The sequence below is a fragment of the Asterias rubens genome, chromosome 16, assembly GCF_902459465.1.
Source record: "Asterias rubens chromosome 16, eAstRub1.3, whole genome shotgun sequence".
Taxonomy (NCBI): Eukaryota; Metazoa; Echinodermata; class Asteroidea; order Forcipulatida; family Asteriidae; genus Asterias; species Asterias rubens.
Window position 1 is genome coordinate 8,986,127 of NC_047077.1, and position 25,873 is coordinate 9,011,999.

Below are 25,873 nucleotides of genomic sequence, written 5' to 3' on the forward strand. Positions count from 1 at the left end.
GTTTCAAATTCATAATTTGGTCATTCAATTTCGTTTTGAATCAAGTCATGTTCCTTTAGCACTCTGTTCAATTTAGCGTATCGTCATTCTTTTTCGTGACACACACGCCTCAAGAAGCGTCTGCGAATTTGAATGCTGCTCTGATGAATTGTTAAATAGAATGATTATTTTGTTAAATCGAATGCCGCAACATTACATTTGACTTATCATAAAACGAAATACCCTTTTCAGTAGCATTCGATTTCGCGCGAAAAAGAATAGCTTGGTGGTTAAATTGGCTTGGCTGCTCATTTGCCGAAACTAGCCGAGAAAACCTATATAAAAAATAATTTGTTCATACCTTTACGTAAATCTTCACTTCCTCCAAGATATCAGTCATCTTTCCTTTGGTTTGTACCATCTTGCTTTCCATTTTGGTTTTCCTCACAGCAACCAAAATAGACACGAAGAAACCTGTACTAAGGAGCAAAGACAATGCCACAGGAATACCGAAGACAACCATCAGAGTAGTGAAACCTTCAATCCAACATGGCGGCGAGTCTTTGTATATAGCGGGTAGGTCTGTGCACTTGCAAAGTGTAAGAAACAGGCAGGTGCATACTATCAGTAACGAAACACCCCAGACGATTGTCATGGACATTGCTAGTTGTCGGTATTTTCGACAGTCTGACCCACCCCGAGCTCGCATGTGCTTTCCGCTAAAGGTTTTGGCAGCATTGTAGGACAACGCCGTCATCCAGAAGAATGCAGCTAGCCATGAGAAGTGTAACAAAGGGGCGGTAACCAGACAGTTGTAGCCAAAGATTGCTGCATTTGATGCAAAAAACAGTAGACAGTTTGCCGTAAACAGCGCCACCACAAGGTTCATCGTGTACAGGCCAGCCAGGCTTCTCAAAGACGGGAACAGGCAGTATGTGGCAAAAGTGGCAACAAGTGCAACAATGGACAGGCAGTTGCAGACTTGGGCGATTATATTCATCACAAATGCATTCATATCTCTAGAACTGATTGGTCCACAAACTGCAGCCGTGCCGTCCCTCATTAAGACAAACTTCTCATTTCTCAGTACCTGACCCGTAGCCAAAACCTCCATGGTTGCCGCCTGGTTTTCCGAAACATACTCCTCCGGAATCAGAATGGTAAACTCTGAACAGCTTAGCATCAGAATATCAAGGCATTCCTGTGGAACTAATAAAGTTCGTGTGAAGCTTGAGTTTTCTCTTGCCCAGATAGACGCCTTGAAAATGTCTGATGTGTCAAGTTGAGTTTGTTCAAACGCACCACCGGCTAGAAGGGTATCGTTTTTACAAGTATCAATCTTCGACAACAGCCTTGCTCCAAATGAAACATACACCAAGACAGTCGAGACATTACACAGTGAGTATAGAGACCAGAATAATGCATCGTCAGCCTTTTCGGTTAGGTCGGTAATTATAGATAGAGTAAATTCACCGAAAGGTGGATTGGTTTCATTGCTAGGGTTGAACTGCCAGACTGCTACATCTCTACCGAGAGAAGTGTTCAGGAAAATACTGCAGTTGTTAGACACTCCTGCCGGAACCCCAGCATCCGAGTGGCCTTTGACTTCCAGCAGGCCTGGATTTCCCCCGCAGCCCCCTTCCTCGTCTATCTGACCGGAGGAACAGAACACAGCACGACATCTCTCCAAGAACGGATCGTAAAGCTCCCCTGGCTGACACACCGAACCGTCATCGCCACCCCAGCCAAAATCAAACAGAGTTTCTATGTTAAATGGATCTTGCGTGACACCACATACAGCGCCGCAATCGCCCCAACTGTCCGAGGTACATAGTGGAGTGCAGAGCAGCCCACACGTTTCATCCGGCCCAATATTATCAAACCCATTACACATTGCACAGTGAGGGTTGCGGTAATTAGTTTTATTCCTGACTAGCGGTGCAAAGTAGTCCCTGCAGGCTCGTTCCAGTGAGGTACCCGAATATTCCTCCAGACACGAGTTGACAGTTTTAACAGGGCATGTGCGGGCGACTCCAAGGGTATCGTTCGAAGGTTCAAAAACGTATCTACCGGTTGGTTCTCCGGAGAAGTGATATTCTAAATTCGCGCTCCACTTCTTCAAACTCGCAGGTTGGACCCCATGGCAAATAGCGCAGAAGACGTTCTTGTAAACGGCTCCGTTGTCGACGTAGACTGGTAGGGATCCTATGACGTCACCATCGTCTGCTTCGTTTTGACAACTTTCTGCAACGAAGGAGTTCGTCCAGGAGTCCGGACAGATGCTCACCAAGGCAAACCCGAAATATTCGTAGCCTTGTTGTGCACCTTTCCCTGGTGTCCACACACAAGAGTAATGGTGGATTCCAATACCATTTATTTCTATCTCTTGTACTTCGGGAGCGGGGTTACAATTTGAATGGTAATCGTAGCAGCAGTCGTTGAAATAACCACAGGAATCATCACATTTGCAGTATTGCATGCCTTCGATTGGTCGAAGTGTATCATGTGGACCCTGATTGCAGTCGTAACCACAGTAGTGAATTTCACCGCACAGATACCCGGGTATATCAAATCGCTCCGTTTCTGAAAAGTACAATTTTGAAAAAATCACTGGTTTCACTCATGTTATTTCTCAATGGGATATATCTTTAAAGACAGAGGACACTATTGGTAATTGGTAACCTTGTGTCACGAAGTTGTGTGCTTTCTGATGCTTGATTTCGAGACCTGAGTTCTAAACTTGAGGTCTCGAAATCAATTTCGTGGAAAATTACTTCTTTCTAGAAAACTACATCACTTCAGAGGGAGCTGTTTCTCACAATGTTTTATACCATCAACCTCTCCCCATTACTCGTAATCAAGTAAGGTTTTATGGTGATAATTATTTTGAGCAATTACCAATAGTGTCCACTGCCTTTAAACAGTAAGGTTTGCGGTAACACCATGTGTATGATAATCTCAAATTGAGTTGGGTGTTTTTTTAAAGAAACGTACTCTCTAAACGTAAAAGATTGAAAAACACCACTCTTTATATTCCGAGCTGTCCTCCATAATGGCTCTTCAAAAAAAATGGTGGTTATTTTACTATTTTAGAGGTGTTTCACTCCAGGACAGAGTGAAAAATCACTCAAAAAGATGCAAAATTCACTCTATAACAGTGCTTTTTCACTCTTTTGCATTAAGAGAGTATAGGTTTCAACTCAACGTTTCGAATAATGCTCTGATCGTCCTCTGGAGAAAAAAATTAATGACAATTCTTCACATAAAATTGCAGAATGGCAGGCCTGGGATATCACCTAACGTCATAAGGTCAGGGCTATACATAAATGACCTGTCGACCTATGTCATTATGGGGAACTTTGCCACCTATACTTCTGGGGCTAAAACGTACCTGCCATGCATTCGAGGTACGCATACCATTCATTGCATTGAGTGTCATCTTCGAACACAAGTTCACACTGGGAAAGTGATGTCTCGTCGCCAAGACAACCCACTGCTGACACAAAAGCCGAATCGGTAACCAGATCGACAGGTCCCTCATACCAACGGTTCACAAAAAGGCTGGTCAGATATCCAAGATGGCGGCAGACGACTTGTGTGTCTCGGTTATCCCAAAGTTTTCCACAAAATGCGCCCCACTCTTCTTCCGGTCCGTGACGGCCCTGTACGAAACCAGACCCTTCATATTTAGAGTCAATCAACCTGAGCTCTATCGAAGAACCTGTTAAAGAGTGAAACGCATTATTATTGTATATCAACAAAGTCAATTGTAATGACACAAAGATTATAAATCGTTAAACTCTGGTCTGGGCGACTTAAGATGTCGCTTGAACACTTGTCTATTTATCTTAACTGTTTGAACTTTTGGAACACCATATATTCCTCTATTGAACACCCTTAACAGTCCTTTTCGGCACAATTTATCCTCTATATGGAACACCATAGTTCTCAGCATCGATCACCATAGTCCTCTATGGAGCACCATAGTTCTCAGCATCGATCACCATAGTCCTCTATGGAACACCATAGTTTTCAGCATCGATCACCATAGTCCTCAATGGAACACCATAGTTCTCAGCATCGATCACCATAGTCCTCTATGGAACACCATAGTTCTCAGCATCGATCACCATAGTCCTCTATGGAACACCATAGTTCTCAGCATCGATCACCATAGTCCTCTATGGACATCATAGTTCTCAGCATCGATCACCATAGTCCTCTATGGAACACCATAGTTCTCAGCATCGATCACCATAGTCCTCTATGGAGCAACATAGTCTTCCATGGAGCACCAAATAATATCAGTGGTTTTTGTTGTAGCGCGCATTATCCGTCATGCAGTGATGAGGCACTTTAACTAGCAATATTTTATGCAAGGTTACTTTTTAGACCTACTCCTTTTACATAGCACCGTGCAATGGTTTAAAAGGTGCTGCGGCACAGTATGCTACCAATCAAACCAGGAACACCGGGGTCAACCCCTTCTTATTTCGATAAGTGCACTTGTTTGGTTTTTTACGTGTGTTACAAAACACACGGGCCTACGGCTTTACGGCCCATCCGCAGGACGAATGCTTCAATAGGGCACTATATTCCGCCTATAAGTATAATTAACAGTAGTCTTCTATGGCACATCATGAAATACCGTAGACTTTTAAGCAATCAACAGCATCTACCTACAGGAAAGGTTTGCGGTAACACCATGTAATGTATAATCTCTAAATGCGTTGGGGTATTTTTCAAAAGAACCGTTGGTTTCAACTCGACTCGTCGATCAGTACGCTCTGATCGTCTTCTTTCAAATCCTACTACTTACTAGAGACGCCCTTCAGAGCTGCATATCCAGAGCAGTATACGGAGTGAGTGATGGTGCACTGCGACAAATCTTTCTCATCACCGTAGCACATGAGGCCACCGATGATACTCAGTGGGGAACGTAAGATGGATAAAGGCAAGACGAAGCCGCGTGCAGTTTCATTCAGCCCAAAATGGCGGGAAGCAACAGTGTGAGCATACGCAGAATCCAACCAATCATTTCCGCAGAAGCCCTGCCACTCCTGAGAGCTGTCACAACGCGTCAAAATGAGTCCCTCGTTGTTATCATTTCCATACTTGAGAGTGTACTCAAACTCTAGAAAGAAAAATAATATAAAACACACCAGGAATTTATAATGAGGTATTGCATGGTGTGAGGTATCAATATTTAACTGGTTTGTGGTAACACCATGTGTGTGTATACTTGCCAGGTAGATTGTTTTCTTTAGATAACTGTCTCTATATTTAGAATATACTACCACGGAGTTAATTTTCAGATTTCGGGAGACTTCTCAGTTCTGAAAAGAATTGTCCTGCTTTTTAACTGACCAGGGCGAGGGTAGAAACTCTCGGTAAGGGCTATACAATTTTAGCTTATACGATCTTATATTATTACCACACTACCTTCTTGGTCTTAACATTTCGACTAACCTGCTCTAGTTATCGTCTGGATACTACATTGAATCTACACATCAAAACAAACTGAAAATAATGTTTCGGTCGTAAAGTGGTTTCAGATTAACAGGTTAAAATATTAATATGATAGTATTACAATTATTATTTTGTTTTTTTGGTTTATTCAAGCGCCAATTTTTTGCACCTAATTCTGGTAGATACGTGCGCTTTATGTATCCTAATTACCTGAACTACAGACAAGCCATGTGGTTGTATTCAGCAGCGCACATGGTCGGCTGCTTAGCCCCGTCGACACCGGCAAGCAATCGTGCTCTCCATTGTAAGTCACCGTGCAAAATATTGAGCTTTCTTTTGACGGAAAATCTCTCAACAGACCAGCAATGACGCTGCTATTTCGTACGTTCCCAACTGTGTCGTAGCCACAGGCGAATGGGAACCCAACCTTACTGCAGAAAATGCTGGCTGTCGCATAGTCCTGAAAAGGCCATGAGGTACAAACAGTGTTCCAAGTTTCGTTTGCTGAACTCCGATATTGTAGGACGCCCTCAGTCGGGGATATGCCACCAAAGAGTCGATACGTAATGTAATCGCCACCTGAAAAGAAGAATAAGACGAAGATGTTTGAACTGTCGCACAGATTTACTGTTTTAGTTCCTGCTTCGCGGTGTTGAGGTTTTATTTTAGCTCGACGGTTTTTTGAGTCCATTTGTGTTGAGCTTTGTATTTTTACATTTTTGTGCATGTTTGCTGTTTTTATTGTGTTTTATGGCCCGGTGTTATTTTGTGCAACTTACGGATATTAATGATTTCTGTTGTGTGTGATTTTAGTGGCGTTAGTTCAATCTCTTGCCAATTATGGTGTATTTTTATCGTTGGCAGGGTTCTGGTTTTAAACATCTCAAGATTACAGAGATTTGAGGCCCAGTGACCAGGGGTAATAATGTCGGAAGCGCTTTATATGAGCGCTATATAAAAACCGTTTATTATTATTATTATTATTATTATTATTATTATTATTATTATTATTATTATTATTATTATTATTATTATTATTACAGTTTTGTTATACTTTTGTAGCTTATTTAACCTTAACAGCCCCTGTCCAACTAGTTCTTAAGATTTGAAATACATGTAAATGAATAACAAATAAACTGCTACAACGATCAAGCATCATCACATTGTCACCCACAACAGCTCCAACGTTATGCGGAGATTATAGCAGCAGCAACTAGTGCCAACAGGTAAAGCAACATAAACAACACTAACATTAGCAATCAGCATCACATTAACTGGTCCCGGATAAAAACAAGCACGTGACCTACGGGCCCAATATTTTCATTGGAAACAATTATGATTTCGTTGGGTAATGGGAGACTTTCAGGACGCTTGGTGGCAGCAGACTTACCAGGTGAAATCCATTGTTCTCGGTAATGTGCGCATGCTCAGAACTACGTAAACAATGGCAATTTTACCTGGTTAGTCTGCTGCCACCTAGCGCCTCAAAGTCTCCCATTGGAAGTTGGACTTACCACTGAGTGACTCATTTTTCATGGGTTTCATCGAGTGATTTGAACATACAACACCAACGTCTTCACTATGACTGCAATCGTGGGATCCAAATCTGCCATCACTATGGCAATCTGCCAGTTGCGCCTCACTGCCGTTACATCTAACTCCATCCATCAAAATGTTTGCAGAACCAGCGCCGAATTTGGTATGCTCTGATGCAACAGAGCTGTAGCCAAGTTGGCGACAGACGACTGTTGCATCCCTTAGGTCCCAGTTGTCATCGCATATCGTGCCCCATTCGTAAAACATGTATATTTCAACGCGGCCCTCCATAACAGAGTCTCCATCCACAAGACGCAAAGAGCCGTACGCTATCAGAATAAAGTTAAACTGGTAAGGTTAAACTTCACAATGCATCAGTTCAATAACAACAACATCAACAACAACAACAACAACAACAACAACAACAACAACAACAAAGAAACAACTAAATACCATTATTTTGGGTAATTTTTGTAACACAAAACACAATGTCCACAAATTTACATTAAACTTACACTGTTTGAAGATAATGATAAGAAAGCTTCCCTTAAAATATTAGATGCTGAGGTGCTGTAGTTTTTGAGAAATGAGTAAACCAATGTCATGAAAATACGTTTTTACATGCTAAAATAATTTTCGCCTCATAATCAGTGTGACGAAAATTATTTTAATGACATTGTTTTACTCATTTATCAAAAACTACACCACCTAAAAAGCAAGTAATATTTCCAGGGAAGCTTTCTGCTATCATTATCTTCAAACTGTGTAAGTTTAATGTAAATCTGTGGACATTGTGGTTTTTTCCCCCCAAAAGTACATAAACCCTTTAAAGATGAATGATAGAAAGTTTACCTGGAGCGAGGGCTTCTTCCTCCAGATTTCGAAGGGCCGTTGAGCAAACCACACCAACATCTTCTTCATGGGTGCAGTCAGTCACTTTCAGCCCATTGTGAGAACACTGGGCTAAATTAGACTCGCCCCCAGTGCAGTCCACGTCGTCCAAATAGATGCTCCCTGATCCAGGGCCGAACTGAACACGTGTAAACTCTGCTCCCTTGTACCCTAGGAAGCGGCACACAACGGTTGAATGTCGCTGGTCCCATCCGTCATCACAAATGGTTCCCCATTCATCGTCGTATAACAACTCCACACGTCCCTCGGATGTTGAATTTCCACCAACAAGACGCAGATTGAAGTCATCTTAGGAGGAATACAACATTTTGTAATTAATCTTTTAAGAAAATGCTAAATGAAATACACCACGAAATCACGTGTGCACGAAAACGAAAACGAAAGCATTTTAAAATAGCTACAGTTTGAGTATTAAGAGGAGAAATGCGTGTGAATTTCAAATGCAAGTTTGAAAGAAATTAAATATATATAATAATTGTATATAAGTTTGAAGCTGTCCTCGTTGAATCTTACCTGGAAATATTTTACCCAGGGAGTCAGCCAAATTTTCATCTAGACAAACCACCCCAATAGCTTCTTTTCCATAGCAGTTGTTGTTCCACCATCCCGCATGAGGGCAATTTGCAAGAGAAGACTCGTTTCCGTAACAATCCACGTCGTCTAAGATGAATTCTAGATATCCCGAGCCAAACCTGGTGTCCTGGGACACAACGGAGCTGTAGCCAAGATGTCGACAGACGACTGTTGCATCATTCATGTCCCAGAGGTCATCACAGACTTTGCCCCATCGGTGGTGCTGGTATACTTCCACACGTCCCTCGGAAGGGAAATTACCGCCTACTAGACGCACACTGACATCTAATACAGAAACAATTTACGGAAATTTTCTAATAACTGAAAAATTCGAAAATGTAGATTTCCCACACACACTACGATCAATTCTATGACCAGACTGGTCGCCATGCCCCTATCCTTGCGGGTAAGGACACGTATTGGTTCATTAAATGTATACACAATGTAGACCTACATCGGATTTAACTACGAATCTCAAGAACTATAAAGGCCATGGTAAATGATGCGAGGTCAAAGGTGATTATTTATTTATTTATGTATTTCCTCAAAACCTCAACAAATTGAGAAGGTAAAAAGATTTATAAAAATTACATCAAATACTGTATATAAGGTACATAAACACGTAAATAAACAAAGACACTTTCGGACGACCCCCATAGTATACCATGTTGACAGAATAATGAAACAAAGGGATTGTCAGCACAATCTGAGCAGCCGACCGAGAGTATCAAGGTGATCATTTTCGTGAAACTGATTACGAAATAAAACTGTTTTTACACTATCACAAATACCACGGTTGACGCAGTTTACATAATATAAGGTCAGAGGTAAATTTCCGCCTGCAAGAAGGATTATTAATGCAGTGAAGCAGCGAAAAATAAATGTGCAAGCTAAAACTGTTTTTAACTCTATCAATTAATGTTTTCTTAGAATAAGAAAAATCGTCGCTGGCCTCGCAATTTCAAAGGTGGGCATAAAAAGACCTAACCTTAGTGTTTGTACTCAACGGCAGATCTCTGGCGTAATTCACGATCCCTAAAGTGTGACGTCAGATGATTCAGCAATGCTATGACATTACCACCACACTTTATGATCATTTTCCTTACAGAGTACAAACGCTTGGTGGCGTTCTATATAGTAATTGTATCTCGACTGCAAGAGTTGAGTAAATGTGGATGATCACGGAACCGAATCAAGACCAAGTACAAGTTGTAGGGGGGTATCTAATGTGGCATTAAGCTGACAGTGATCCGGCTTTGCCTAAGTCTGTTGGTTTCGGTTGGCCTTAGTTCTACGAAGACAGCCATAACGTCGAAATTCGTTGCGTATTCGAATTTACATTATGCGCGCATGGGAAATATTTCGATGGTGAATTCATGCAAGAATGTGTAATACCTTGGAAAGCTGCTTCCTCTGGATCGAGACGAGCCGATGAGCAAACAACCCCTATATCTTCGAAATGTCCACAGTTATGATTCCCCCATCCAATGTGCGAACAATCAACTAAGCTAGACTCGTTCCCAATGCAGACCACATCATCCAAGAAAATGTCCCCAGATCCAGCACCAAACCATGTGGTACTGTATGTAGCGTTATGGTATCCAAAGTAGTGGCAAACCACGTTAGAGTTCAACCAGCCCCATAGGTCGTCACAGACGGTACCCCATTCTCCATCGTGATACACCTCCACTCGTCCTTCCCAGGGGTAATAACCGCCTGCCAATCGTAGATTTGAAACATTTTTTCCTTTTTGTCAAAATAAAAGACAACAAGAAAGTAGAGGTTATCAACCGAGCAGCATAATAAAATGGGTAAAACTCACTGGTCATCGAAGTAATTCTTATTTATTTCCAGGAAAATACTAATACAGAGAAGTAACATTATAAATAAGACTACAGAGAACAAGCCTGCATAGTAACAACAAGCGAACATAATCACTATCTACAGGTGATTCAGATAACAAGCCATGGTAGGCACAATACTATAGGACACTAGTTTGGGTAAAATTGTCTGTGAGTGTATACATCCGAAGCAAACGGTGAATTTATGATGTGTCCGCCATATTTGACCAAACAAGAGTAACTGCGTGTGCTTTCAGATGCCCGAGAGGGGCACCATGCCTGAATCATTTCGTAGATTCAAATTCTCGGGTGAAACCTACCACACTTCAACTGCATTACTTCAAATTGTTGATTTTCTTAAATGGTTCATCAAATCAACAGCTTTCAAGTGCTCTTCGTAGAGTAATTACCAAAGGTATGGAACAAAACACCAGTGGTTAATACAGAACTAGCGTATTCATTGCGTACAAATAAAACAAAAATGAATTTATGAATATCTTTACCTCAACTGGGTGACCCATGCATTGGCAACAAAGTTCTTAGTGAGAATTCTAGGTAGAACTATTCCACATTATTAAAATACGATTCATGTACAATAAAATGCAAAGAAATCCATAAAGCCTTTGGAAAAAATAATATAATATTGATCATGGCACTAGAGGTAGTGGACACTACATTGGTTATTACTCAAAATAATTATTAGCATAAAACCTTACTTGGAACCGAGAATGGGGAGAGGTTGACGGTATAAAATATTGTGAGAAACGGCTCCATCTGTAGTGACGTAGTTTTCGAGAAAGAAGTAATTTTCTACAAATTTGATTTCGATACCTCAGATTTAGAATGTGAGGTCTTGACATCAAGCATTGAAATGCAAACAACTTCGTGTGACAAGGTTTTTTGATCTTCGTTATTATCTCGCCAGTTCGACGACCAATAGAGCTCAATATTTTCCTCAGGTTTGTTATTTTATGCATTATGTTGAGATACACCATGTGAGAAGCTGCTCTTTTGGATCAGCATTAACCGCTCAATATATCTAGTTTTCCGCCGTAGTGAAGTTAAAAGCGAGAAATCCCCTTGATCCACTAAAAGCTAAAGGAGGGAGTCCCTGCTGATGTTCTACTCTCCGCTAAGATGTTAGTAAACACACAGTAAACAGTTGTTTTTGAGAAATCTTCAAATCCAAAACAATAAACTCTACTTTTTGCAAGACAAATAAAAAACAAAAAACATAATCTACCCATCAAGTATATATAGATAAACACACAAGGTGTAACCGCGAACCATTGATAACACCTCACCACGAAATGCCTAAAACCCCCATAATTAAATGGTTATTGTTATTAATATTGAACAAACATTAGCATACAAACACTCCATTTAGACAAGATAACACCAACCCCGTTTTGTTCAAGGAGGGTTTGAGTGTATATCTATGAAGTAAAGTGAGTGGTCGTGCGACCATTCAAATGAGTCCAAACATGTAGTTCTAATCTTGCCGCATTTATCAAACCGTGTTATAGGTTTGTGCGTCAATGGGAGTTAACATCATGATGTATTTTGTACTTAAGCGACATTTTAAACCTGTTTTGCTTTCCTTTTACCACAACGGAAGCGTGATTCGGTAGAGATTGATTGACTAAGACATCTCCAGTTCGCTAAGTCCGGTGACATGGAGAATTAATCGTCCTAAGTGCTCGTGTCCCACATATGACAAATTAATGGGCTGAAAAAGTTCAAAAACCGGCATAAGCAAAAGAAAATTACGAACGCAAAATTCGCCATATTAATGGGAGTGGGGTGGGGGGGGGGCACAGCACAAAAATCTTCTGCAACACAGACAAAGCGGTGTCCCAGTTGACCTTTACATTGTTGGGCCTTAACATATCCTTATTAACTCTTATTCTACTGCATGTTTTCCCCACCCTATCCTACAATTTAGAAAGTTTTGAGTTGAATATCAATTACTATGTTCATCTTCATTTTTCCATCTTTTAATGTTTTCATTTTGCAGCCCCTTTGTACATAAAAACAACTTTTTAGCCTAACTTGGGGCGAAATATAGCATACATACAACATTTATAATATACAAATTCTCTTGTTTGTTTGTTTGTTTGTTTGTTTGTTTGTTTGTTTGTTTGTTTGTTTGTTTGTTTGTTTGTTTGTTTGTTTGTTTGTTTGTTTGTTTGTTTGTTTGTTTGTTTGTTTGTTTGTTTGTTTGTTTGTTTGTTTGTTTGTTGTTTGTTTGTTTGTTTGTTTGTTTGTTTGTTTGTTTGTTTGTTTGTTTGTTTGTTTGTTTGTTTGTTTGTTTGTTTGTTTGTTTGTTTGTTTGTTTGTTTGTTTGTTTGTTTGTTTGTTTGGGTTTTTGTTTGTATGCTTGCTTGTTTTGGGGTTCAGGCTCTCTGTGTATTATATTTATTGTTCACAAACCCACTATAATATAGGCCATGCACCAACTGAGTTTGCTGAAAATGTAGTTAGTTTTCAAGATTCTTGCATCATGCCAGAATTGTGGTTAATTACTCAAAACAAATATTAACTTAATAACTTACTTAATAACGAGCATTGGAGAGCTGCTGATAGTATAAAACATTGTGAGAAACAGCTCCCTCTGAGGAAGAATAGATTTTGAAATAGGGGAAATTTCTCACTAAAATAATAAAAGACTTCTAGCTAGAAGTCTTTTATTCCTATCTGAAAGCATACAAATTCGTCTAACAAGGGTGTTTTTTCTTTCATCATTTTCTCCTAACTCCGATGACCAATTGAGCTAAAATTTTCACAGGTTGGTTATTTTATGCATAATGTTGAGATACACCAAGTGAGAACACTGGTCTTAGCCAACTGCCAGTAGTGTACCTTCCCTTTAAATTGTAATAGGTAAGACTTCTTCTGTATGTGCAATTTGTGGCCTTGTTAGTAATTTGTTCGGAAGTATAAGTCTCTGGGACCACTAAGTGCCTCTCGTTAATGACTATTGTATGGCGATTTAATCTTTTGCGAAGTTAAAATGAACATAATAGCTTTATGGGGCTTTTATTTTATACTAATGTTCATACTTGTTAATTGCTAATTGCTAATTATACTGATTTATATCATCACCATAAAAAAAACAATGAAATTTTCTGTTTACAAAATTATCGAGCGTTGTGTTAGATAGTAGCAAAATTCTTTCCTCGTCATTATAAGCGTCGACATTTTACATGTCAACTGTGAAGGGGAGGGGGAATCAACAATGATCTACATAAACAACTAAAGTTGTCAAAAGAAATTGTCGAGTTTTCTTCCTACCGAATGTTTCAGTGTATCGCTTGTAGGGAGCTGAGCGGTCCATTGGCTAAGAATGTGAATAAAATGTTTGGCACAACCTTTTGGCTCAATTTTAACAATAATACAAAAGACACAACTGTTGGCTCGCTCAACTTTCTTACTGGAATTCATCACACTGTAATGTGTATGGCAACTTCCTTCATCTAAAACAATGACTTTTCGGTGACAGAGCTTTCTCTGTTAACGCTCCCAAATTACAGAACATTCTCCCTCCCCAAACTCAAAAGGCTTCTTCCCGAAAACAACGCTGAAGACTCAATTTTTCAAATTTATAGTTACCCGATTCTGAATACCGCAATTTCTGCAAATTTTTAAACCTTTCTCACGTTTATTTTCTGATTTTTGTTTTTGTAATATATGTTTTTCAAATAATGTATTTTTTGTGCTTTTGCCTTGGTTTTTACTTAAGTCTTCAAGGACGCAAAGTGCTTAGACACGTATCATTGAGCGAGGTATTATATTGTTACTTTATCGATTAACCAAATAACACGAATAATTAAAAAACAAACACTTTTAAAAAGTTGGAAATGCAGTTTCCCATTACAGGTATTCTGAAATATCCTATTAATATCCATTAATTGAAGTGATTTCTAGATGGCCATCATAATTTAAATGACCCTGCTGGTGAGTCATGATAGCAAACAGAAAACCACGATATCCCAGTAAGTGGAACTGTTTCTTGCTCGGTTCAGTTGTAATTGCAATTTTTCAGTGAGTGCTGGAGTACAGCGCTCGCTGTCTTTCTGTCTCGGTTTCAGCAATTAATTTTCTGCGTTATTAATTACAAGTGGTAAGCTGTTTATACATCCTTGCCTGGTAGAATGCCTTCAGGTCAAGTGACCTCTTGACTTGCTCTCTTCCAGGTAGGTCACACCTGCTGATTTTAACAAGCTGGTCATTGACCAGTGTCTGTTTGAGCTATGCCAAAGGTAGACCAGATGTTTTGTTTATCTTATTCGGGTCGTCTGGGAATAATACTAAAAACAGTTTTATAGGTTTTTTTTACTAACTTGTGATTGTTATTCTTCGGACAACACTGTATTTATAACAAACAGAAGCCGTCCAGGGAAAGGCAAACGTCAAAAAAGATGTGCCCTCCCAGACCTTCTTCCCTTTCATTACTATTACATACATGTCAAAAGTTGTCAGAAAATAAGAAAACGATAAAAAGAACAGCCGCCGTGGATTAAAATTAAGACCACCAATTGTCAAAAAATATTGTTAAAATAGATAATCGTATAAACAAATATCACAGTGCCAATAAATGCATTGTTGTGCGTGGTCTACACAAGCTTACATCATGTTGACAAAAATATTCATTATCTTTTAAGAGTCGACGTTTTTGATCGACGCTAGAGTTTGGGCAAACGTCAAACGTCATCAATTTTAATAGAGACGTTATATAGTATTAAGGAGTATATTCTTATGACGATCGGATTATTATTATTATTTAATTTCTCTCCATAAGTGATACAAAATAGATAAGGACAAGGCAAGAGTGAGGAGGACAAAATATTTCTGGCGATAAAAAAAATTATGTCTAAAAGGTATGACAGGCAACATTAATGTACACGGGGGGGGGGACATTACACATTTAAACAGTACCCAACATGTCGAGCATTGTCGATGAACATATTGGATACAATCGTTTGTCGGGAATGGTTATGCCATGGGTCTGCTATTACAGATGGTCGCAACGGGTTGGTCATAATAAGGGTTCAAATCAGTTAGTTGTCGGAATCGTTTAATTTTTTTATTTCGTATAACACGGCCAGCCACACATTTCGCACTAATAACGAAATATTTAAAGGCAGTGGACACTATAATGTATTTACCAAAGATTTACGGCGCTATACGATCTTTGGTATTTACTCAAATAGTTATTATCGTAATGGGGAGCTGTTGATAGTATACAAATATTGACTGCTTCGAGTGCTATGGTTAAAACCATGACTCCCGAGGTGATCCCCGGGAGCGTTCTATTTTCCCGAGGCGAATCCGAGGGAAAATAGAACGCTACGGGGATCACCGAGGGAGTCATAGTTTTTAACCATTGCACGAGTAAAAACAGTCAATATTTGTTTTATAACACCCCAAACATTTCTAAATACTGTACTATTATTATTAAGTTACAGACCTGAATGCTACAATCCACGGACGACGCGAATACAGGTTGCAAACACTTTTACTGTGCTGCATGTAGAGTGTCGTGCAATCCGAAATGGTTACAGGCTATTAATTTATCATCCTCGTACACGCAACGGACGTCTGGGTACTGCACGCCGTGCTAGTCTTCGGACTAGCGCATGGCAAACCGACGCACTATCACACGGCCGTCGTCTAGCAAAACTAAGACATGTCATGTGACGCGCTCTAAACCAATGAGCAGGCAGAATACTTGCAAGGGATGTTATAATATAAAACATTGTGAGAAACGGCTCCCTCTGAAGTGAGGACCCGATCGGCCCAAACTAACGGTCCTTATGTAAGCCATTGGAAACTTTCTGAACCGAACAAAAATTTAAAGTTCAGAGATTTATACAAACAACTTACAGGGTTTACAGAAGGTAATGGTGAAAGACTTCCCATAAAATATTATTCCATGAAATTCTTTACTTTTTGAGAAAACATTAAAACAATTATCCATTCTCGATATCGAGCACGGATTTATTTTTTAAACACATGTCATGAAACGGCGAAACGTGCGGAAACAAGGGTGGGCTTTCCCGTTATTTTCTCCCGACTCCTATGACCGATTGGGCCTTAATGTTCACAGGTTTGTTATTATTTTTATATATAAGTTGTATTACACGAAGTGGTGAGCTTTTGGACAAAACTGTTTTTAATACCGATGTTGTGCGGTTGCTTTAAGTGAGAGAAAAACAAGTAGACTTACCCGACTGTGATGTTACAGCCAAGACTTGAACCATAAAAACACCGAAGAGCTTAACAGATATCAACTTCACCATCTTGCTGCTGCCAAAATGTCACAAGCTGTTCAAAAATGAGTAAAAACCGAATCAACACGCATAAGAAATAGCCTACATAAGCGCCTATACGGGAAAGTGTCAAACGGCACACGTTACATGCAACTCAAGGCAACCCCTTAAGACAAATTAAAATCCACATTCACTGTTGCTGTGGTTTGTGTTGGGAGAGTTGAACACCGTTGGTTAAATACTTCTTATCCTATATCGAGGTGTGTCATCCCTGTCAGTCTTGCATCATAAGGTGTCTCATCAGGTTGCAATGACAAGTCGAGTCCTTCAAAATGGCATAGCGCACGGTAGACTGGTATACCCTGTCTTTATCCGCAAGGATACTAAGGGTATTGACAACAGGTTGCTTTTGATACTATGATGCCATTGGATAAACGTGCAGTGACGTAAGCTTTCAATCTATGTGTTTTGATTGGTCGGATCGGTGATGTGGGTGCAGCTGACAAACATCATCTCGGACCAATCAAAACACAGATATGGAAAGCTTATTATGGTCGTCTGCATCTAGCGTGCACTGTGTATTATGTATACAATCCGTGCACGGATTTGACTGCGTATATACAACATGTGAAATAAAAGGCGATTATGGACTGGGTTTTACATAGGCTGATGATGGCAGCTCTTTGGCGTAATTCGGTATTCACAAGCCACAAAGTGTGATGTCAGATGTTCAGAATACTCTAAAAGTTGCAGTGTGTGACTAGTCCTTCAAAATGACTTGGCGCACGGTCACAACAGAGCGACACCAACGATAATTGGCTCACTGAAGCGTTATAAAAGCCATGCAAAGAGAAAGCACCCAATGTGTTGTTTTTTTAGGAAAAAAGAAATCACGTGGATGTGCACAAAAAACGAAAGTAAATGCATAATAGCTATACAAACAACCCCTATTTGGGTGGTCTAGAGGAAAATGCATGAAATTGAATGCATGGTACCGTAATGATATTGAATTTGATTCTTCTGAAAATAGCCAAAACAAAATGAACTAGAACAAAATAGTGGGTTGCCATTGACTTTGTCTACACTGTCCATCAATGCGAAAAATAATCTTACAAAAGGTCAACCCTGATAGCCTTTTAGTAACCAAGAAAATCATCTGCTTCCCAGAATTTAGAGCAGCGAGGCTTCGGTTAGCGGTCAGGATCAATCGTGCAATTAATTGAACAACTCTTGTATATTGCGTTTCTTCAGTAAAATGACAGTGTCCATACATCATTTTGTTATATTACATTGCATCTATCAAGCTAAGTGGGTCGTTTGTTGGGAAAAAACATTATGGAGAAACTAAAAAAAACAGGCCAACAGGAGCGATTTTGTTGTTAAATATATTTAAAAGATTTTAAATTTGCATCGGGGATAAAGAGTAATTTGCATGGGAGATAAAGAACGTTATAGCCCTATGGGTAAGTAAAACCCAAAATTATTTTAACAATATCAATTTTTTTTTTTTTTTTTTATAATTGGCAACGGCCTTCCTAATATAACCTCAAAAAGAGTTAAACTCAGCATTTAAAAACAATGTGCCGATGTATATTTACTAAACAACACGGCTTTAACCTATTTTTTCTCAGTTTCCTTCTCTTAATATTTTGTGTAAGTGGCGAATTTAAAGACACTGGACACTATTGGTATTTGTCAAACACCCGAGTCTTCTCGCTTGGTCTATTTCAACATATTATGCATAAAACAACAAACCTGTTACAAAAAGAATTTGAGCTCAATTGGTCGTCGAAGTTGCGAGATAATAAAAAAAGAAAAAGCACCCTTGTCACACGAAGTTGTGTGCTTTCAGATGCTTGATTTCGGGACCTCAAACTCTAATTATGAGGTAACGAAATGAAATTTGTGGAAAATTACTTAATAGATGTTAAATTTGCTTTTGGGATAAAGAATATTAATTTTGGTTTTTACCCATACACCGATGTGTGTAAGCACTGTATACTCAGTACTTTCCCGGAAAATTACTTCTTTCTCGAAAACTATGGCACTTCAGAGGGAGCCGTTTCTCACAATGTATATTTTATCAACCTCTCCCCATTACTCGTTATCAAGTAAGGTTTTATGCTCATAATTAATTTGAGTAATTACCAATAGTGTTCACTGCCTCTAATTAGCTCTATAAAAGCCACTTATATCTATTATCATAATAACATGCAATTACCAACTTTTAGGAGGTCCAAAAAGAGAGCAACATAGAAAAATCAACAATAAATACACAAATTAGACATCATGGAGTGTTAGATAACAGTATGATGAAGCAATGTAATAAACAAATATAACCACCGTAAACAAAAGAAAAACTGCTGACTTTAAAAAACTTGTTCCGGTTTAGTACGCAGATAGGGCTATTCTAATTCAACCTAATGGGAAACCAAATTGAGTTGCAGAAGAGTCACTAAAATGCCTAATGGTCTGGTTCGTCCCCTGCCATTTGCAATAACGCCACAAGCTTCACTGATGCCACAAAACCATAAACAATGATGGATCGTTCGTTTGGTCTTCATTTGAAAACCTTATTATCAATCATCATTACGATCACCATTTTTACTTGATGGTCAACAACAAATTTCTTCAAGTTACAAGTCATGCTATATATGTGGACAGTTAATTTCGTAATATGAGACGTTTCTATAGTAGAACGTGCAGAGCAGAACATTGTTTGGGAGGCATGGCTTTCTGCTCTACCAGCCAGGCTTCTGATGGATGATACCCGCCAAGCCTACATCCGTATGGACTGTAAAGGGGGTAACCCTGTTTCAGCCCCAGGAGTAGATGGAACAAATAAATGGCCCCAGGAAAAAAAACCTAATTGATGCCCACACCTTCTAGTGGCCTTTAGGCCTTGTGTGTCTGACGACTTGCATAAATCAAAAATAAAATACCACCACCCACACAGATACATGTAAGATAGCAATGTCGAAGCAAATAATTGACCTGTACATCTGACGTCACATGTGGAGGCTCGTGATCGCGTTACGCTTCATAACCAGCGTATGTCTGAAACAATGTACATTATTTTGACCTCGCGTGTTATGGCCTATGCGAACTCAAACTCTGTTGTTTGTAATCAGCAGAGTGTTATTTATCACCATATTACACCAGTCGTGCAGCAATTACACTGGCTGCCTGCTCGCAAGCGGATTTTGTTTAAGATTTTGCTGCTTACTTATAAAGCACTTCACGGGCTGGCACCGGACTATAAATTACCGAATTATTGATTAGCCATAAGCCGATCCGGTCACTAGTAGCAAACCTCTCCTGAAACCTGCCATAACATCAACATCGTATGGCGATAGATCATTCTCAGCTGCTGCTCCCAAACTTTGGAATGAGCTCCCAATCTCCATAAGATCTGCTAAGTCGTTAGATGTTTTTAAAACTTTGCTAAAGACCCATCTTTTATCTGTAATTAAAACCTGTTTCACTGACTGTGTATAGTTTCTGTGTAATTTTCAGCATTTACATGTAGGTATGACATTTTAACTTTTTAGTGTAAAGAGTAATTTTTCAGATCCTTTAGTTGTTTGTAGTATTTTTAATGGTTTTCACATTTTAATATACGTGTAGGTAACAGCTGGTCTGGCCTAATTTTTATAATTATTTGTTTTGGGATTTAATTGGGGAATTTAGGCCTATAAGATTTGTTTTCTTGTAATGCTTTTTATGTTGCTGTTAAGCGCTATGCTAATGCCAATTCATATTGCGCCATATAAATACTATTTTATTATTATTATTATTATTATTATTATTATTATTATTATTATTATTATTATTATTATTATTATTATTATTATTATTATTATTATTATTATTATTATTATTATTATTATTATTATTATTATTATATTATTATTATTATTATTATTATTATTATTATTATTATTATTATTATTATTATTATTATTATTATTATTATTATTATTATTATTATTATTATTATTATTATTATTATTATTATTATTATTATTATTATTATTATTATTATTATTAATGGGTTCGAGTCCCGGTCATGACACATGTGTCCTCTTGTATATAATAGGTAAATCGTGTACGTAAATCGCAACTTATCGTCCGTACATGTTAGGTTTAGATATATCTATTGTGTACGTATAAACACAGTAAGATTATATATTTTTTTATTCATGTGTCGGCAATACGGTCCTGCAAAATAACAGTTCAACAAGTATTTAAATAAAATTGGTTTGAGAATGAAAATAGAGCCAATTTCGGTCTCTCTGGAATAGTGCATGGATGATATTTATCAATACCCTCTGCTGACGGGACACATTCAAACCAATTCAATTTAATATGTATTTCCACACTTCCATGAAAGATTTCGACGATAACATTGTAGCCTACTACGGGGTAGATCAAAATATCATTAAATATCTTTGGTAATTGTCAAAGACCAGCCTTCTCACTTAGTGTATCTCACCATATGTGCACAAAGTAACACACCTGTGAAAATTTGAACTCAATTGGTCGTCGAAGTTGCGAGATAACAATGAAAGAAAAAGAAAAAACATCACGTAGTTGTGTGCTTTCAGATGCTTGATTTCGAGACCTTCAAATCTTATTCTGAGGTCTCGAAATCAAATTCAAAGGTTTTAGTGGAAAACATCTTATTTCTCAAAACTAGGTTACTTCAGAGGGAGCCGTTTTCTAACAATGTTTTATCAACAGCTCTCTATTGCTTGTCACCAAGTAAGTTTTTTACGGTAGCAATTATTTGAGTAATTACCAATAGTGTACAGTGCATTTAAGCACCAGTAAACATGATAAATGTTATAACTAGAATTCGCATACCGCCTACGGTATATTCATACCAATGGTGAGTTTCATTTGACAGAATCAGGTTTCAATTTTGTTCAGCATTAAAGACTTAGAAAACTGTCAACCCGCTGATATCAGTACCCCTAGTTACTTTATTCACTCGCTTAAAGGAACATTACAGAATTGTTTTTGCTAAAAAACAGTTGCTGGCAGTGTGTAATCCACCACATATACAAAAACTGACAAACCTTTTGATGTTTGAAATCGGCCATCTGGGTCACCAGAAAACAGTGGAAAAAACGAATACACATTTTGCATGATATTGATACCATTTGTTTGTTCAATAAAACTCTCACTGAGCAATTAACCCGAAACGCGAAACTATATTATTTTATTTTCCATCAAATATGAAATTTGAGACAGAATTGTATTCAAGGGATTTTTTTTTATCATCATCATTACACCGTGCAAGTTTTGTATCATAATGTCATTCGGTGATCTTCACGGTTTTTGTTTCATACCAATTTTTAAATGTTTATTTAATCACACTGTTCAATTCTCATCGGTATTGTGCCCGCATGTCTGCGTTTCCAAAAACATTCAGACTTTACGTAACAATAATAATTTGTTATGTAATAATTCAGGGCAAGCGAACAAAAACACCTAACACCACATAACAAACAAAAGCCATCTTCTGAATCCATCCAGTTTTTTTCTCGACATAACGGGACAAAGAAGAAGAAGAAGAAGAAGAAGAAGAAGAAGACGCCTACGGCTGACCAAACACAAACTGAAACTTATTTGTGCACAGCTAGCTATGCATTTCAGAATTGTCCCCAGAACACCGTACTAAACATTTAGCATCCAGCATTGCAAACGGAGTTTCTTCAGGGCTAGTGTATTTTATATTAGCATATTTATGTATGTTTATGTATAGACCATGTGAACCTTGTTTCACAATTAGCGTGACCTTGTACGTTCTTGAGTATTTTGGCAGGCAAGATACTTAACTGAACCTATGGGAAAGTTGACATTTTGTGTCATAATTTCCACATAAAAGCAAGAGTTATGAAAGTAAAAGCTGGACAAGTTTTGAGATGTGCCCCCTTTCATCATATCAACAGTTGATAAGAATTAGACAGTGCAATCTCCATAAATTATAAGAGTTAATGTGTTCTTCCACTGAGCTGTGTACAAATCGTGCCTGCATGAAGTCCAGGCTCTGTGGCTCTTTTGTAAACAAGTGATGTCACAGGTCACATTGTCTATTACTTATTTGAATACAATGTCAAATAATTTGCAAATAACTAGCTGACGCCATGCAAGTACACATTATTTTGCAGAAACTCTGTTTCTAAGCATGACAAATTAAAGGAACACGTTGCCTTGGATCGGTCGAGTTGGTCTTTGACATACACGCCTCATGAAGCGTCTGCGAATTTGAATTCTACTTTGATGAATTGTTAAATTGAATGATTATTTTGTTAATTCGAATGACGCAACATTACATTTGACTAATCCCAAAACGAAATCGAATGACCCTTTTGAGTAGCATTCGATTTTGCGCGACATGGAATAGCTTGGTGGTTAAATTGGCTGCTCATTTTCCGAAATTGACCGAGATAACCTGTTTGCCGTGTTTCATTAATGTACATAAAGTCCATTAATACTGTCTTTTCTTAAATTGTGCCATCAGGAGATTGTAGCAAAGAACTTAAAAGTTTGTATTTTACTTTGTCAATGAGGGGTGCTCATTTTTTCTCTCCTATTTGTATGTATATGCTTTCTTTATATTTTTGTACAGTGTATTTTCAACCTGTGAAATGAAATGAAACTGATTACAAAATTCTCACCAGTTGGTCTGTCCCGAATCTTGTAGACAGTTTTTATATTACCCGAAATATTGCCGAGTGAAAAGATTTACATTTTTATTCTGTCTTCAGATCATACAGCTCAGCAAAAAGATAAGTCCGTTTTGACCCAGAAAATTTGATTTAAATTTTAAAGCGAATCTTACAGCTACATTTTTAATCCTTGTTAGAAATTGATAATGTATAACGCTTTTTTGGTTCTACACAAGTGCATGTTTCACTGAATGAGATGACTGAACTTCACATGACAGCTTGGTATCCTGAGGCAAAAACTTACTAAAGGTACCGGACACTATTGGTAATGACTCAAAATAATTGTTAGCATAAAAACTTACTTGGATAACCAGCAACAGGGAGCTGTTGGTAGTATATAAAACATTGTGAGAAACGGCTCCATCTGAAGCACACAACGTAGTTTTCGAGACAGAAGTAACTTTGCTATAAAATATTTGAATTTGATTTTAAGACCTCAGAATTATATTTTGAGGTCCCGAAATCAAGCATCTGAAAGCACACAACTTAGTTTGACAAGGGTTTTTCTCTTCCAGTATTATCTCGCAACTTCGTCGTTTGTTATTTTATGCATATGTTGAGATGCACCAAGTGAGAAGACTGGTCTTTGACAACTACCAAAGGTGTCCAATGTCTTTAATTATCCTGCGCCGTCCAAACGTACTTACCTTCACAAACAAATATACAAAAAGCCGCATTTCCCAGACCTGTGATAAAACAAATTAATGATGTGGTACTTACAATTATCAGGACAAAAAAGTGATTTCTTTCGTGCAAATCTGTTCATTTCACGCAGGACAAAAAAGTGATTTCTTTCGTGCAAATCTGTTCATTTCACGCAACTGTATTTTTAGTCCTAACGATTAAAACAAACAAATTATCCCGGCGGATAAGAGTTTATTTCGACATTTCATAAATGAACACGACAAATTAACAGAATAAGATTAATAGCTTTACACTTCAAGTCTGTTTTGCAAAAAAAGAATGCATTGTCTGGGATAATGTTGACGTTTGTCTAATGATTTGTACTAACCTTGCATGAATAGTTGAGACGATGTCAACACAGTCATTCTACGCCCGCCTTCGGCAAAGAACTCAAGTTAATGTGAACATAGGCTTACACATTAAATCACCTACCACTATTAACTGACCTCCACATAAACAAACTAAGACAATTTCAAAGAAGTATGAGACGTTTTGCGTTTCAGCTTAAAGGGTCTGGTTACTTTTTGTGGGACACAAAACACCATGTTCACAGATTTACATTAAACTCACACATTTTAAAGCGATGATGGTAGAAAGCTTCCCCTAATTATAACTTACAAAGGTGCTGTAGTTTTTTAGAAATGGGCACGAACATAAATTTCGTCTCGGTAGACGAACGTTATTTTAGCATGCAGGCCTACAACATACTAACAGTATTGGTATCTTAATACCAAAACCCTTTAACATCAAGCCTACCAGCAAATCCTTGCGTCTAAGCCCGACCCCTGCACAAAATGTCAAGTGCTTAAAAGAGAAGAGTCATTTCTAAACATAGGGCAGACATATTATTCCGTTGTTCAACCCGAAATAAATTGATGATTAATGACAAATAATTTAAAAAATTCTAAAAATTACATGGTGTTGGCCACAACTTGTAATGTGAAAATACTTACTGTTCCATACATTTGTTTATTATTCTCTTTTTTTCACCAACATATAGAAATACAAAAGGATGATTCGAATTGAACTTTATTCTATCGACATTATGAACGTACTGTATCCATGTACACCAAAAACGAAAGTCTAAATTCTGTTTCATGCACCCTTCATGTAATGACTCCATCGAGCACTGGCACATTACGTCGGTGGTCGCAGGTTCGAATCCAGCTCTATACATATTATTTCGTTGTTCAACCCGAAATAAATTGATGATTAATGATAGATAATTTAAAAAATCTATTTTATTAACATTTGTATCACTGATTCACTCAAAAGGCACCCTGTGAATTTAAGTGACTTAAAGAGTTTGGATACTTTTTGTAGGAGACTAAAAACAATGTCCCCAGATTTACATTAAACTTACATCGTTTCAAGATAATGATGGTAGAAAGTTTCCCTTAAAATGATACTTGCTGAGGTGCTGTAGTTTTTGAGAAATGAATAAAACAAGTCAAGACAAATTGTTGTCACAGCAGACGCCTTTGTCTCAGGAGACGACCATTATTAAATAATAAAATACGTTTACATGCTAACAATTTTAGCAAGTAAACGTATTTTCGTGATATTGTTTTAATAATTTCTCAAAAACTACAGCACCTCAGCTAGTAATATATAAATGTAAGCTTTATACTGGCATTGTCTTCAAACAGTGTAAGTTTAATGTTAATCTCCGGACATTGTGTTTTGTGTTACAAAAAGTAGTACCCAAATCCGTTAAATGACAACGTATGGCTTTGGTTTTTGTAACAGTTCGATTTGTTTAGTAATATTGTAGATATATACAAAAAAACTTACAATTCAAAATTTCATTCCAGGAAGGAATAGAGATCACCAAAAATCTAGAGCTCCAATGTTCTCTTAGGACAATCCG

The 25,873-nt window shown here is 38.0% G+C and overlaps 1 protein-coding gene across 1 annotated transcript in view; it reads right to left on the reverse strand.

Annotated features, from left to right (window-relative positions):
* Nucleotides 1-16,612, reverse strand: part of LOC117301092 — a 20,390-nt gene extending 3,778 nt beyond the window's left edge. The window contains exons 1-9 of the mRNA XM_033784975.1: nt 16,540-16,612; nt 9,865-10,215; nt 8,410-8,754; nt 7,837-8,184; nt 6,963-7,313; nt 5,659-6,027; nt 4,799-5,113; nt 3,371-3,700; nt 341-2,562 (exon numbers count right to left, since the gene is read on the reverse strand). Of these exons, the coding sequence (XP_033640866.1) occupies nt 341-2,562; nt 3,371-3,700; nt 4,799-5,113; nt 5,659-6,027; nt 6,963-7,313; nt 7,837-8,184; nt 8,410-8,754; nt 9,865-10,215; nt 16,540-16,612 (4,704 nt within the window). The remainder of the gene's footprint in view (nt 1-340; nt 2,563-3,370; nt 3,701-4,798; nt 5,114-5,658; nt 6,028-6,962; nt 7,314-7,836; nt 8,185-8,409; nt 8,755-9,864; nt 10,216-16,539) is intronic.
* Between the last annotated feature and the right edge of the window lie 9,261 nt (nt 16,613-25,873).